Genomic DNA, 17378 nt, shown 5'->3' with positions numbered 1-17378 from the left:
CCTTCCCCCCAGTGATAGTGGAAATAATAGAAAACAACTGGGAACCAAATAAATTATTACCCTGGAAAGATAGAGATAGTAATCTAGATTTAGATACCATGTCAGCATTCCATGATTTGAGCCAAAAAGGTTTTTCTAGCTAAAATAGCTAAAGACATAGATTTAACATCAATTTTGATTATATCAAAAATATAATCACAGATGAAATGATTAGCATGTTGAAGCAAACGAACAATGCTAGACAAATCAGGATCTGTTTCCTGTTGTGCTAAGCTATTCAACCAAAAAGTTGATGAAGCCGCAACATCAGCCATAGAAATGGCAGGCTTGAGAATATAGCCAGAATATAAATAAGCTTTCCTTAGATAAGATTCAATTTTCCTATCTAAAGGATCCTTAAAAGAAGTACTATCTTCCATAGGAATAGTAGTACGTTTGGCAAGAGTAGAAATAGCCCCATCAACCTTAGGGAAAACTCTAATTTAGCCACTGGCAAAGGGTACAACCTTTTAAACCTAGTAGAAGGAAATAAAGAAGAACCAGGCTTATTCCATTCCTTAGCAATCACATCAGAAATAGCATCAGGAACAGGGAAAACCTCAGGAGTAATCACAGGAGGTTTATAAACATATTTTAAATGTTTACTGGTTTTGTTATAAAGAGGACCAGACTCCTCAATATCCAAAGTAACCAATACTTCTTTCAACAAAGAACGAATATACGCAATCTTAAAAAGATAAGTAGGGGCAGAGCCAACTAGCAACCTAGATGGTCGCATGATATGAGAGCTCTGCACTACAAATAATCAAAAATGCCTTATTAGCAACTAAAAAGCCATAAAAAAATATATTTAGTGAAGTGGATACTGCTTAGCAGGGACTTGTGCATACTGGGTGGCTGATTTCGAGTCAGAAGAGCTGAGTACCTACATCGGAGCAGGCTGCAAGGCACGACAATTTAACGCCATTGATGACTGTCTGTATACTCAGCGTGGTTATCCACAGTGGCAAGTACAACTTTCTGACAGCTGCGATATAGTACAGCTTGGGTCAGCAGGAAGAGCTGTGATTCATTATATACCAAGAACACTGAAATTCAGTCAGCGCAGAAATACCCCAATTGCAGGAAGCCATCATGCTACTAGCCACGTGGAAGGAGGAAATCATGCAGATTCTGCAGATGCACTTCTTGTGGTTGGAGCACTCGATGCTGGAAGCCTTTGGGACTGTTCTCATAGACGGAGTGACAAATATGCCTCAAGTAACTACAACTACAGCAGAGGAAAACTCAGCGCCATTAGTGACAGATGGCACTAACCACGTGGCTGCTCCCCATGGTGGGGACAACTCTTATGACCAACATGACATGGTATTAGCCGTGAATGAAAACCCACAGTATGCTGGTGAGATAGCTGATGGGGTTCATCATGATCTGCAATTAGGCTTGGTCCTGACACAGGTCGCATTTAATGTGGTGAGACCCATGAAACTACCATTAAGACATTGACTTTTTGCTGCCAATATACCCCTAAGGCCCTGTTTTATAACTCCTTGGTTGACAGGAGGTTGCTTGTGGGTCCTTCAGTCTTAATCGAGAGGCTAGGGGTGGGCTAAGTTGGAATTTTGGGGTATACCTAGAGCAACTCCCTCACATTCAGGTTATCCCAGACTTTTAACACACTGCTCTGGCTTCTTTATTTGTACTTCCCTTCGGAACTGCTCGATGCTCTCTACTGACTGGATAACATTTATGCAGCACACTACAGACCTCCCATATTCACTTACTCCTTGCATTTTCTGTTAACCCACGTAACATATTATATGTGCACCTTTGTGCTCTTACTCTACCTGGATATGTTATTTCGCTACTCTGGCCTCTGTTGGCAGACCATGCTTCTGCCTGCTCAGTTTAAGGTTAATTATCATAATAACCTTCTCTGTTTTTTGTTTCCACCCTACTTATCACTGTTGTTTTTAGTTTACTGGCACTACTGTTGAGTCCTGCTTATAGAATTGTATGTTTACATTGTTTGATCATCTTTGTCATTTATGCAGTGGGGCTAGTCATTAAACAAGGTACACTACCCAGTACTGAGCATAGTGGGCAGGCTGACTTTCTTGGGATTAAACCATGTCCTGCTATAACTCCTGTTTGAATGTCTTTTACATAGGGGCACTCAGTCTCCAGCTATATATTATTGGAATTAGTTGCCACTGATTGTTCTTCTTAATATTATACCCTCATCTCATGTCCGGTTTTAAAGATCTTATGTATAGGTACCACCATCTAAAATGCTAAATTCTACACGTAGTAGTGTAATAAAGAGCACTTATATAATTAATATTTACCGATGCTTAAACTAAAGAGGTCACCTGTATATTGTGCTAAGAGTATTTCCAGCTTAAGCCTTCATAGTTGATAGAGGACCAAAAGGACAAATAAAGATGGCAACAGACTAGCAGATGTACCTGAGCTCGCATTTCTATGCTGACTATGCCCCACCTTTATATTTTTTATATTTTATATATTATATGTTGTTCTTTATATGTGAAACTTCAAACCGTGTATGTGTGCATATGGGTATGTATACAGTGTGTATGTAAGTAACGCAAGGTAGTTATATATTTATTTATTAGATTGGGGAAGACAGATCAGACAAGAGGATATATGTTATTCTTCTATAATATGACTATAGCAATTAATACAGATCTAGGAATAGGGTATTGTATGCATCTTTAGTTAAACATTGTTGAAAGCTGGTGCTATCCCAAGGGCCCTGGATGGCATAAAGTTTTGTGATTTCTATATACTTAGTCTATTCTCACCTCCCATCTCCTAAAAGTAGTCATGTTGTCATAGATCGCTTCCCCTTGCTTACCTCACACATAAAGACTTTGTATAATCTCAACATCTTCCCCCTGGTAACTCATATGCACATGAGACTTTATATATGGTCATGTCGCCCTGTAATGCCAAAGCCTGTCTACTTAACATATGCTACCTGCTACACCTAAATAACTACCTACCCCCCCCCCAATCCGTAATGAGTCTCCTAGATTAGGAGAACTACCTATGCGGTTTCTCTTACCTATACTGCAACCCTTACCACTCTTTAAATTTTAATAGCAACCTTTATATTTTATTATCATGTTGACCTTATCTTCCCCACCCACTCTAGCAAGACTGGTTAGCATTACTTACAAGCTGAGCCTAAAGTAACTAATATAAGCAGAGGTTCATTTGTGGAGAAATAATTGTGACCTTTTTCTGTCGTACACATACTGTACCTTTGTATTTTGACTGGCTTCAAATCAGATATACTTCTGGATACACACCCTATCTAGGAGATTGAGAACCTTATTGGTGTACTAAGCAATTTTTTTCTTTTTATGATCTTCACTGTATGTCATATTAATATTCTCTGCATATGTTCTATTTTATATTTTGTACCTTGATCTCTTATGACTGTAAGTTACTTATGAATCTGTAATACTACCGCTTGATGACATATGCTACTTGTATACTCTTTTGAACCTCAATAAAAATTAAAATGTAAAAAAAAAAAAGATAAGTAGATTTATCAATGTAAATGTCTGAGGTAGGATCTTCTGAACCAGAGAGATCCTCATCAGAGGAGCATATTTCAGTATGTTGTCGGTCATTACAAAATTTATCAGTTTTATGAGAAGTTTTAAAAGACCTTTTACGTTTATTAGAAGGCGGAATAGCAGACATAGCCTTCTGTATTGCATCAACAATATAATTTTTTGTATCAACAGGGATATCATGTACTTTAGATGTTGAGGGAACAACAGATACTGTACTAGTACTGATAGAAACATTTTCGGCATGCAAAAGCTTATCATGACAACTGTTACATACTACAGCGGGAGATATAATCTCCACTAGCTTACAACATATACACTTAGCTTTGGTAGAACTGTGTTCAGGCAGCATGGTTCCTACAGTAGCTTCTGAGACAGGATCAGATTGAGACATCTTGCAAAATGTAAAAGAAAAAATAATATTTAGACAAAACATTCAATTTCCTCATATAGCCGTTTCAGGAATGGGGAAAAATGCAAACAGCATAGCCCTCTGAGCAAAAAGAAGGCAAGAAGCATATAGGAAGTGGGGTAAAATAAAAACATTTTTTTTGGCGCCAAGTATGACGCACAACGGAAAATTAAGTAGAATTTTTTTTGGGGGGCGCCAACAAACATCCGGAAATGACGCAACTCGCGTCTTGACCGACGCAACTTGGTGCCAAACAACCTGGCGTCAACAAAGATGCAGGAAATTACGAACTTGCGTCATCATAGACGCACATTCAAAAAATCTTGCGCCAAGAATGACGCAATAAATTACAGCATTTTGCGACCTTGTGAGCCTAATTTTGCCCGCAAAATTAAAGAAAAACAAGTCTATTTGAAAAAGAGACTATACCCCAGGTAAGAAAATAAAATTCCTAAAACATGATTCCCGTACTGAAACTGATAGTCTGCAAAGGGAAATATACATAGACCTGACTCATGGCAAATATAATTAAAAAACATATATTTAAAAATTTATATTAATACATAAAGCAACAAACCATAGCTGAGAGTGTCTTAAATAATGATACATACTTACCGAAAGACACCCATCCACATATAGCAGATAGCCAAACCAGTACTGAAAGCTATCAGCAGAGGTAATGGTATATAAGAGTATATCGTCGATCTGAAAAGGGAGGTAGGAGATGAATCTCTACGACCGATAACAGAGAACCCTTGAAAAGATTTCCTGTGAGAGAAATCATAAAAATCAATAGGTGATACTTTCTTCACATCCCTCTGACAAACACTGTACTCTGATAGGAATTGGGCTTCAATATGCTAAGAAGCATAGAAGAAAAATTAAGCACAAACCTACTTCACCACCTCCATAGGAGGCAAAGTTTGTAAAACTGAATTGTGGGTGTGGTGAGGGGTGTTTTTATAGGCATTTTGAGGTTTGTGAAACTTTGCCCCTCCTGGTAGGATTGTATATCCCATACGTCACTAGCTCATGGACTCTTGCCAATTACATGAAAGAAAGTGTATTGGTGACAATCAGGGTAGGGTAAGCACTGTTGAATGTAGTACATCAATGAATATTAACAAATTTTTTTTACATTAAATTAATCCAAGGGAGCAGTGTGTGTTAGTGCATGAAGAAATTGTAATGGCATTTTATGTATTTATGTATTACCTATTGGTGTGTATAAGACATTTGTCTTCTCTTCTTCAGTACCAGAGAAAATTTCGACCGAGATGTCTCCAGAGGGTGAGTATTTATTAATTGAAAATGGGAAGAGCTTAGTAATTTGGGTGCATTTGAAATTGTGCAATTGTGTTTTTTTTTTACAAATATACAATTACTAGTAATACTGAGAAATAAATAAATAAATATATATGGACATGAATTCAAAATTCATAATTCAGATAGAACATACAAATTTAAAATAAAGTTTCTAAATTACTTCCATTAAAATTTTTCCTTCATTCCCTTGCTATTCTTTGTTGAAGATCATACCTAGGTAGGATGCACATGTCTAGAGCAGTATATGGCAGCAAACACTGACACCATCTGGTGTTCTTGCAAATGTATACTATTGTTGAAAATAGACTTGCAAAACTGCTTCCATACAGTGATTCCACAAGCACAATCTTGAGCATTTCTAACTGATTTTCAACAAAGAATCCCAAGGGAACAAAGTACATTTTATAAGAGAAGGAAACTGGAAACTCCAATGTTATATTACTTAAAGTTACACTGTACACTAGATTTTTCTTTGCATAAATGTTTTGTAGATGATCTATTTATATAGCCTATGTGGTAGTGTTTTTATAAAAAAATTATTGTTTTGCTTATTTTTTAAGAACATTCTGCTGATTTTCAGACTCCTAACCAAGCCCCACAGTGCCAGATGTATACACGCGTTTACAGACTCCTGCAGGCTCCTGTTTATGTAATCTGTCTTTTTAAATGCAGGGAAGGGGGGGAGGTAGGCAGTGTCTGCTCTTTTTGTTTACCCAGCTTCTTTCAGTGGGTGTCCCAGACAACCTCATCAACGGTGCTAAACTGGGAGCTTATAAAGTAAGTTTTTAAAAGGTTTTATACTGGATTTTTAGACCAGTATCTGTGCAGATTCTTCTTTATAGTAGTGTCTATTACATGCAATTATATGAAAATTGGTTACACTGTCCCTTAAATGCAGGCTGGATATTCTCTAAGAGTGGAAATATGATCAAGCTTTAATGAACAGACTGTATAGGATGTCATAGGACTGTAGACACTGCAAACTTATGGCTAGATTACCAGTTTTTGTCGGTAATGGTGTGCGGTGTTAACGAGCATTTTTTTCTCACTGCTCACTTAAGACAACGCTGGTATTCCAGGTTTTTTTAAACCCGGCGTTAGCCGCAAAAAAGTGAGCAGAGAGCAGAATTTAGCTCCACATCTCACCTCAATACCAGCGCTGATTATGGTAGCGGTGAGCTGGCAAAACGTACTTGTGCACGATTTCCCCATAGGAATCAATGGGGCAGAATCGGCTGAAAAAAACCCTAACACCTGCAAAAAAGCAGCGTTCAGCTTCTAACGCAGTCCCATTGATTCCTATGGGAAAATACATTTTATGTCTACACCCTAACATGAACCCCAAGTATTAACACCCCTAATCTTACACTTATTAACCCCTAATCTGCTGCTCCGGACACCGCCGCCACCTACATTATCCCTATGAACCCCTAATCTGCTGCCCCCAACATCGCCGACACCTACTTTTTATTTATTAACCCCTAATCTGCCGCCTCCAATGTCGCTGCCACCTAACTACACTTATTGACCCCTAATCTGCTGCTGCCGATATAATAAAGTTATTAACCCCTAAAATCTAAGTCTAACCCTAACCCTAACACCCCCTAACTTAAATATAATTTAAATACATCTAAATAAAATTCCTATCATTAACTAAATTATTCATATTTAAAACAAAATACTTACCTATAAAATAAACCCTAAGCTAGCTACAATATAACTAATAGTTACATTGTAGCTAGCTTACGGTTTATTTTTATTTTACAGGCAACTTTGTATTTATTTTAACTAGGTAGAATAGTTATTAAATAGTTATTAACTATTTAATAACTTCCTAGTTAAAATAAATACAAAAGTACCTGTAAAATAAAACCTAACCTATGTTACAATTACAACTAACACTACACTATAATTAAATTAATTCCCTTAACTAACTACAATTAAATAAAATAAACTAAAGTACAAAAAAAACACACTAAATTACAGAAAATAATAAAATAATTACAAGATTTTTAAACTAATTACACCTAATCTAATCCCAATAATAAAATAAAAAAGCCCCCCCAAAATAATAAAAATCCCTACCCTATACTAATTTACAAATAGCCCTTAAAAGGGCCTTTTGCGGGGCATTGTCCCAAAGTAATCAGCTCTATTACCTGTAAAAAAAAAAATACAATACCCCCCAACATTAAAACCCACCACCCACACACCCAACCCTACACTAAAACACACCCAATCCCCCCTTAATAAAACCTAACACTAACCCCTTGAAGATCACCCTACCTTGAGACCTCTTCACCCAGCTGGGCAGAAGTGGTCCTCCAGAGTGGCAGAAGTCTTCATCTGATCCGGGCAGAAGAGGTCCTCCAGAAGGGCAGAAGTCTTCATCCAGGCGGCATCTTCTATCTTCATCCATCCGGAGCGGATCCATCTTCAAGCCATCCGACGCGGAGCATCCTCTTCCATCCAACGACTAACACCAAATGACAGTACCTTTAAGTGACGTCATCCAAGATGGCGTCCCTTCAATTCCGATTGGCTGATAGAATTCTATCAGCCAATCGGAATTAAGGTAGAAAAAAATCCTATTGGCTGATGCAATCAGCCAATAGGATTGAAGTTCAATCCTATTGGCTGATCTAATCAGCCAATAGGATTGAGCTTGCATTCTATTGACTGATTGGAACAGCCAATAGAATGCAAGCTCAATAAATTTAAAAAGCTCAATAAATAAAAATAAACCCTAAGCTAGATACAATGCAACTATTAGTTATATTGTAGCTAGCTTAGGGTCTATTTTATAGGTAAGTATTTAGTTTTAAATAGGAATTATTTATTTAATTGTAGTAATTTTTTTTCAATTAATTTAAATTATATTTAAGTTAGGGGGGTTAGGGTTAGGGTTAGACTTAGGTTTAGGGGTTAATACATTTAATATAGTGGCAGCGACGTTGGGGACGGCAGATTAGGGGTTAATAAATGGAGGTAGGTGTCGGCGATGTTAGGGACGGCAGATTAGGGGTTAATAAAATTTAACTAGTGTTTGCGATGCAGGAGTGCAGCGGTTTAGGGGTTAATATATTTATTACAGTGGCGGCGATGTCCGGTCGGCAGATTAGGGGTTAAAAAATGTATATAAGTGTCTGTGATCTGCGGGGGGGCCTCAGTTTAGGGGTTAATAGGTAGTTTATGGGTGTTAGTGTATTTTTTAGCACTTTAGTTAAGAGTTTTATGTACAGCGTTAGCCCATAAAACTCGTAACTACTGACTTTTAAATGCGGTAGGAGTCTTGACAGGAGAGGGTGTACCGCTCACTTTTTCCAAGACTCGTAATACCTGCGTTAGGCAAATCCCATTAAAAAGATAGAATACGCAATTGACGTAAGTGGATTTGCGCAATGCTCGAGTCGTGGAAGAAACGTGAGCGGTACACCTGTACCTGCCAGACTCGTAATACCAGCGGGCGTTAAAAAGCAGCGTTGGGACCTCTCAACGCTGCTTTTTAAGGCTAACGCAAGATTCGTAATCTAGGCGTTAGTGAATCTGGGACATATAAGCTAGATTCAATGACAATGTTATTTGCTCCATCTTCATTCTACAGCTCAGCCGGTTTTGCCAATTTTTTTTCAAAATCACTAATTGCCCCAGTAGCGGCAACATAAAAGACAAATCAGAAAACTGAATATCTTGTCTAGTCAGAGAATAATCTTTCCCAAAAAGTCTTTGCTCAAATGATTTTCGAAGTTGGAGCTCAAAAGTGCTGTTTCCATCTAATTCTGGAAAACACACATTTGGAAGTTATAGAAACTAGTATTGTCTCTTTACATGAGTTAGTCTTTATGGGGGATAATTATCAAGCCGTCAACTTTGTTTGATTCGACGGCACCAATACACTCGCCTAACATTGTGGCCGCGGGCCTGAATACGATCTCCATATTTATTAAAAAAGCCGGCAAAAAGTCTCGCACCAAGTACGGGGCGATGAGCATTGGACTGTTGTTAACTAACAGTCATCGATCTTGTTGCTATTTGGCTTTTTATCAACTTTATTTATATCCTGTCACTAAACGCTGCCACTATACTAAAATGTTTAACCCCTATCCCACCGCTTCCGGACCCTACCGCAACTTTAATAAAGTTATTAACCCCTATCCCGCCGCTCCCGGACCCCGCTGCAACTAAAAAAAAATATTAACCCATATTCTGCCGCTCCGGGACCCCACCACAACTAAACAAAAGTATTAACCCCTATCCCACCGCTCCCGGACCCCGCCGCAACTTTAATAAAGTTATTAACCCCTATCCCGCTGCTTTCGGACCCCGCCGCAACTAAATAAAAGTATTAACCCCTATTCCGCCGCTCCCGGACCCCACCGCAACTAAATAAAAGTATTAACCCCTAAACCCCTGGCCTCCCACATAACTACCACTAACTAAACCTATTAACCCCTAAACCGCCAGCCCCCCACATCGCCATAAACTAAATTAAGATATTAACCCCTAAACCTAACAACCTGCTAACTTTACATTAAAATTACAACATCCCTATCTTATAATAAATTAAAACTTACCTGTAGAATTAAATTAAACTATATTAAACTATTAATTAACCTACCCTAACTATTATACTAAAATTACATTAAACTACCAATTAAATTAACTATATTACATATTAAAAAACCCTAACCCTACTCAAATTATTTTAATCTACAATAAAAATTTACTAAGTTACAAAAATCAAAACACTAAGTTACAAAAAACAAACACTAAGTTACAAAAACAAACAAACCACAGTATCAAAAATAAAAAAGAATCACACCTAATCTAATAGCCCTATCACAATAAAAAAGCTTCCTCAAAATAAAAAAAAACCCTAGCCTATAATAAACTACCAATGGCCCTTAAAAGGACCTTTTGCGGGGCATTGCCCCAAAGAAATCAGCTCTTTTACCTGTAAAAAATAATAATACAAACACCCCCCCAACAGTAAAATCCACCACCCAACCAACCAATCGCCCTAAATAAAAACCCTATCTAAAAAACCTAAGCTCCCTATTGCCCTGAAAAGGGCATTTGTATGGGCATTGCTCTTAAAAGGGCATTTAGCTCTTTTATCTGGCCAAACCCTATTCTAAAAATAAAACCCACCCAAAAAAAACCTTAAATAAACCCTAACCCCCGACGATCCACTTACAGTTTTTGAAGTTCCGCTTGAAGGATCTATCCAGTCGGCAAGAAGTCTTCATCCGGGCAGCCTCTTCTATCTTCATCCATTCCGAGCGGGTCCATCCTGAAGACATCCGGCACGGAGCGGGTGCATCCTGAAGACATCCAGCGAGGAGCTCCTCTTCAATACGGTCTCTGCCATGAACTGGATCTTGAATGCAAGTGACGTCATCCAAGATGGTGTCCCTTGCATTCCTATTGGTTGAAAGGTTCCAATCAGCCAATAGGATTAGAGCCGCTAAAATCCTATTGGCTGTTCCAATCAGCCAATAGGATTTGAGCAGCTCTCATCCTATTGGCTGTTCCAATCAGCCAATGGGATTGAGTGCTCATCCTATTGGCTGATTGGAACAGCCAATAGGATGAGAGCTTCTCAAATCCTATTGGCTGATTGGAACCTTTCAGCCAATAGGAATGCAAGGGACACCATCTTGGATGACGTCACTTGCATTCAAGATCCAGTTTATGGCAGAGACCGTATTGAAGAGGAGCTCCTCGCCTGATGTCTTCAGGATGGACCAGCTCTGCGCCGTATGTCTTCAGGATGGACCTGCTCCGTGCCGGATGGATGAAGATAGAAGAGGCCGCATGGATGAAGACTTCGCTGGCTGGATGAAGATAGAAGAGGCCACATGGATGAAGACTTCTTGCCGCCCGGATGAAGACTTCTTGCCTGCTGGATGGATCCTTCAAGCGGAACTTCAAAAACTGTAAGTGGATCATCGGGGGTTAGTGTTAGGTTTATTTAAGGTGGTTTTTTTTGGGTGGGTTTTATTTTTGGAGTAGGGTCTGGGCAGGTAAAAGAGCTAAATGCCCTTTTAAGGGCAATGCCCATACAAATGCCCTTTTCAGGGCAATGGGGAGCTTAGGTTTTTTAGATAGGGTTTTTATTTGGGGGGGTTGGGTGGTGGGTTTTACTGTTGGGGGGTGTTTGTATTTTTTTTTAAAGGTAAAAGAGCTGATTTATTTGGGGCAATGCCCCGCAAAAGGCCCTTTTAAGGGCCATTGGTAGTTTATTGTAGGCTAGGTTTTTATTTTATTTTGGGGGTTTTTTTTTATTTTGATAGGGTTATTAGATTAGGTGTATTCTTTTTTTTTATTTTTGATACTGTGGTTTGTTTGTTTTTGTATCTTAGTGTTTGTTTTTTTGTAATTTAGTAATTTTTAATTGTAGATTTAAATACTTTGAGTAGGGTTAGGGTTTTTTAATATAGTTAATTTAATTGGTAGTTTAATGTAATTTTAGTATAATAGTTAGGGTAGGTTAATTAATAGTTTAATATAGTTTAATTTAATTCTACAGGTAAGTTTTAATTTATTATAAGATAGGGATGTTGTAATTTTAATGTAAAGTTAGCGGGTTGTTAGGTTTAGGGGTTAATAGCTTAATTTAGTTTATGGCGATGTGGGGGGCTTGCGGTTTAGGGGTTAAAAGGTTTAGTTAGTGGAAGTGATGTGGGAGGCCAGAGGTTTAGGGGTTAATAAATTTATTTAGTTGTGGTGGGGTCCGGAAGTAGCGGGATAGGGGTTAATACATTTATTTAGTTGCGGCGGGGTCGGGGCGACAGATTAGGGGTGTTTAGACTCGGGCTTATGTTAAGGTGTTAGGTGTAAGCGTTACTGGTTTTCTACAATATAAATCAATGGGATATCTGGCAGCATCGAACAAAAGCTTTTGCTGCTTTCAGACTCCCATTGATTCCTATGGCATCAGCGGCCTCCAGGGTGGCGGATTGAAAACCAGGTATGCTGGGCCGGAATAGCCGCGAGTGTACCGGTTAACTATTTGATAACTTTGAAAAAGTGTCAAATAGTGCCGAATATGTATTCGGAACATCTGTAATGACGTAAGCATCGATCTGTGTCGGATTGAGACCGGCGGATCGTATGTTACGTCACAGATTTCAACTTTTGCCGGTCTGTAGGCTTTGATAACTAGGTTGAATCAAGCTCACCACAATTACGCTGCGGAATTCCAGCATATTTGCGGTTGAACAGTATTTTATTAAATGTAGATTATGATCATGGTTTCTCAGATTGTGGACTAGTCTCTGTTTATTTTCATAAAAATCAGTTGACAACAGGTCTTGTCCCTCAACTTCACTTTTCCTGTTATCCTGGACATTGACGATGAGAAATTTTAAGCTGTATAATAATTTACCTTCATATCTGAGTATAATTTTGCAATGTATAATGCAGCTTTAATTTTTGAAAGGAATATATATTTTTTAAAGTTTTTTTTTCTTTTCACTAATTTTCACGTGCAATTAAAGAAAGGGCTTGGGGTAGCCCTACCTTCTTTCCTTAAAGGGACAGTAAAGTTACAATTAAATGTTTGTCATGATTGTTGATGCAAAACTGATAATCCAGTTTAAGAGAGTAAATAAGAGAGACAAAATGAGGGAGAGAGGGAGGAAAACACTAGTTCACAGAAAAGTAGATAACATTAATTAAAAGTAGATAGCATTAATCCATGTCTCCCTGCGAGAAAATGGAAAAAGCACAATTTTCAGATTTATTTCCTGCTGCTAAAGGCAGCAAAATAAATAATGAATGTATATTTCAATCATTTTAAACTTTTAATAATGATACATTTTATGCATTGTTAACAGTTTGAGTTTAATGGCATTTTAACTGTTTTTCCCCCCACAGATGGTCCAGAGCCTCCTGCTTCCAGTCATCCAGTCTTCCATACAGGCAGCTTCATTGGTGGAGGTCTCTTGGTTATTATATTACAAGTCATTGGATACTTTGTCTTGAGAAGCCTGCGAGGAACTGAGAGAGACTACCAGACCATGTGAGAATCCTGAGATTGCCCTCAGACATAATGTATATAGCAGTATATACTACATGACAGTTCATCATATAACCTTTATTCATACTATTCCTCTCATGTAAACATCAATCATATAATAGCCTTCATCTATATAGCCTAGTAACCCATTACACTGTAACTACCTCGTAATATGAAAGTACAATTGCAAATCAAAATTTTGTGTAACACTGATATACTGCTTACACAATTATTTCACACTAAAATATCACTATTACAGTACCAGCTTCATAACCTTACTAGTTATTACACAATGAAATTACTACTCAAGATAGTAATTGTATTTATTTTCCTGAACAATTATATAGCCTAGAAAACAATGTGTCAACACAAGGGAATTACAGCTTTAGTGCTGGCACTAAAGTTAAGTACATTGCAATGATATTTATAAAAAAAAATAAAAAATAAAATATATATATATATATATGTTATGCATATGTGTTCATATAGCAGTGTTCATGTACACATTACTTAACAGTTGTGGACTTATGCAAATGGTATAGCTGCACTTTAAGGCAAGAACAGGTATAATAAAAACTAAATGTATGCTTACCTGATAAATTATTTTCTTTCTGAATGATGATGGACCACAGTCCTCAGTAACATATGGGACATATTTCCCACCACTAAGAGGAGGTCAAGAACCCATACAAGAGCTTTAAATCCCTCCCACCTCCCTTATCTCTCTTAGTTTAACATATAGCTGAGAAGAGAATAGGAAACACATAGGTAGGAAAGACAAAGAAGGGTCTGTAGAGGTGTCAATAGAACTGTTGTCCAAAAATGTAAACGGGCAGGGCCTGTGAACTATCATCATTCTAAAAGAAAATAATTTATCAGGCAAGCATACAATTTGTTTTCTTTCATAAAATGATGATGGTCCACAATCCTCTAACATGTGGGATTAAATAATACCCAAGCAGATGGACTATGTTACGGAAAGCATGGGACAATTTTATCTGGCAGTTCCTATTTAGCCGTCACCGCAACCTGAAGGGCTTTCCTTCCAAAAGCTGCTTGCGAAGAAGCAAAAACATCAAAACGATAAAATTTGGAAAAGGTATGCAGAGAAGACCATGTGACAGCTTTGCAAGTCTGCTCCAAAGATGCATCATTTTTTAAAACGTCCGCAATGTTACAACTACTCTTGTAGAAAAAGTTGTGATACGATTAGGAGACAACTTTCCCACCACCAACAAAGTCTTGTGAATCACTTGATTAGGCCAAGAAGCGAACACTACCTTAGTAGCTTTTTGTCGTTTACTGTAACAGTCTCTCCTTAGAGTTAGAAGGATCTGGACACAATGAAGGAATAACAATTTATTGATTGATATTTTCAGTAGAAACTACCATAGAAAGAAAAATCATATTTGGTACATGGTACAGCCTTATTCTTGTGAATGATTAAAAATGGATAAACACAAGACAGTTCTGACAATTCATAAACTCTTCTTGCAGAAGAGATTGTTAACATAAAAAGTACTTTCCTAGATGACAGAATGATGTCAATGAAACGCATTGGTTCAAAGGAAGAACCTTGTAATATAGAAAGAACTAAAATCAAATTCCAGGGTGGAGAAATAGATTTTACAACTGGCCTAATTAGAAACAACACCTGGACAAAAGTCTGAACATCAGGAAGTTTAGCTAACTTCCTATGAAAAGGAAGAGATAAAACATAAATTTGACCCTTTAGGAAACTAGTGGACAAATCCTTGTCAAGTCCATCCTGTAAAAATTGAAGGATTCTAGGAATTCTAGGAATCCTAAAGGAATCCCAAGAAAATCATTTTGGAAGAGCACCACTCAAAATAGGCCTTCCTAGTGTAATGAAATTATATAATGTGCACTAAGCATAATAAATACTCTTCCCTCATAGCAACATGCTCCCCTGCACAACCAGAGTTTCCTCTATTGAACAGCTAATTTCACTGAGCAGTTAATGGTCGTCTTAAAGGCCAGGCACCTATTTTCTAAAAGGTACCATAAATATTTCAAGTAGAAAAAGGAGAATCTCCCCTCTATGGGTAATGTGCTCAAAATAATAACAACTGTTACACAGCAGCAATCCAAGCAAACATAACGTGTCCCAAAATAGAGTACGTAGAAGAACAATACTGAATGTGTAAGGACAAAAATTGATCTTACCCCCTATCTTATGATCAGTCCGGTCTTTGGGAGAAGTTGAATCTGGTCGCACTCTCTCCTTTAAACTCTCTCCTTTAAACACCGCTGTATAATCTCTGTGGAGACATACGGATCTTCCAACTATCCAATCCGCTCCCTCTTCAGACGTCACGATAGGGGGGTGTTGTCCACTTCCTCAATCCTTATTGGGCAACAGTGATGAAGCAGTCAGGCCTGCCGCTGGGCTACAGGGAATTGCTACCGTGCTTACACGCTGTAGGAGGTCACATACGAGAGTAGAAGCATCAAGTGGAGCGGAGCACCGGTTTAGTAAAATATACAAATTCTTTATTCCAAAAATCGTTAAAATATTTCAGCAGGAAACAAAAGTGGAATGTTGGCACAAATAGGAGTCAGCTAGTACAGCTGACATATTTCAGCTTGAAGCAGTTATCAAAGCTGATGGATGCGGAGGAAAACCCCCCGCCTCTTAAAATGAGTAAATTACTCCTATTGAACAACATTAGATGTGCAATATTTACATATTAATTATTACATGACCATTGTATATTGTCAAATTAAAAAAATCTCTCACCATTATACTAAAACTAACAGTTATTCACACAACAGTATTATACAAAAGCCTGTAAGGCTATTACATTGTGTTTCTAGGTAATATTATAAATGGTAAATGTGCGGTATTACCATGTTACTCCCTAACTTCTGTAGGGGCAGACTAATGTCCAGATGGGCAAAATATATATATAGAGAAATTATTTTTTTGTAGTGATTACCCTACTATCTTACAAAGGGGGGGGGGGGGGCAAACAAGTATGCAAAATAAAAGGTACAAATCTATAAACAACCTTACGATATTAATACTTGGACTTTAATATTGGTTAGCCTGGTCATAGGGTATAGTTATTCCAATTTCTTATCTATATTAGACAAAATGAACAATCCCATCCTCCAAAAGGGATAGGTGCAAATGATTAACACTTTCGCATTCTACTGTCTCATTAACTACGGAGGTACTGACCAGTATGCTAAATAAAGGTACAAATCTATAAACCACCTTATGTTATTAGTACTTAGATTCTAGTATTGGTTAACTGGATCCTAGGGAATATCTATTCCAGTTTCTTTTCTATATTAGACAGGGTGAACAATCCTATCCTCTAAAAGGGGGATGTGCAAAAGTTTAACACTCTCGCATCCCTGCTATTTCCTTAACTGCGGGGATGCTGTCAGTTTCTCCTGAGATGACTTGGAAACCAGGTGGTTAGTTTTACAAATATTATTAGAAATAGTGCCTAGTGTATAGTTTTATCCTAGGAAAATACAAGTCATTTTAGATAAAAGTCTATGATAGACTGCGGGACAAGGAAGAACCACTACCAGAAATTTATTAAATCATATGATGAATTCAACCCTGTTGGGTATCTAGTTTTTAATGTAAACATCCAAAAAAAAAATCTTTCTCTGTCCCCCCCCCCCCCCTTGGGGGGGAAGAGACTCTCTCTATACATGTCCACCGAAAAGTATCTGCGTTTTTGTTGTGATTTGTGACGAAGTGTTGTACTAAAGGGGTACTTGCACTTCCAATCCTAATGCTAGAGAGATGTTCCTTAATCCTTGATCTCACGTGTAGTGAGACCAACATATTGTTTGTTGCAATCCACACAGGTGATAAGGTAACACATATGTAGATCTGCAATTCAAACTCATGTTCTTCGAATAAACCTGTCCTGTGACTGATGACATAAACAGTTCACCTATTTCAACCTTTTTGCAGGCTACACAATCCCAATTGTGACATTTAAACATCCCTTTGTGTGTTAGCCAT

At 37.8% G+C, this 17378-nt stretch overlaps 1 protein-coding gene across 2 annotated transcripts in view; it reads left to right on the top strand.

Annotated features, from left to right (window-relative positions):
• Positions 1-17378, top strand: part of CD164L2 (CD164 molecule like 2) — a 62293-nt gene that overhangs the window by 17621 nt on the left and 27294 nt on the right. For both annotated transcript variants that reach the window (XM_053707060.1, XM_053707059.1), the window contains 2 exons: positions 5272-5307; positions 13225-13369. In XM_053707060.1, coding sequence (XP_053563035.1) covers positions 5272-5307; positions 13225-13369 — 181 coding nt within the window. The remainder of the gene's footprint in view (positions 1-5271; positions 5308-13224; positions 13370-17378) is intronic.

The sequence above is a fragment of the Bombina bombina genome, chromosome 3 (genome assembly GCF_027579735.1).
Source record: "Bombina bombina isolate aBomBom1 chromosome 3, aBomBom1.pri, whole genome shotgun sequence".
NCBI classification, from domain to species: domain Eukaryota; kingdom Metazoa; phylum Chordata; class Amphibia; order Anura; family Bombinatoridae; genus Bombina; species Bombina bombina.
Note: the sequence above shows the minus strand (reverse complement) of the source record. Positions and strands in the feature narration are given on the sequence as shown.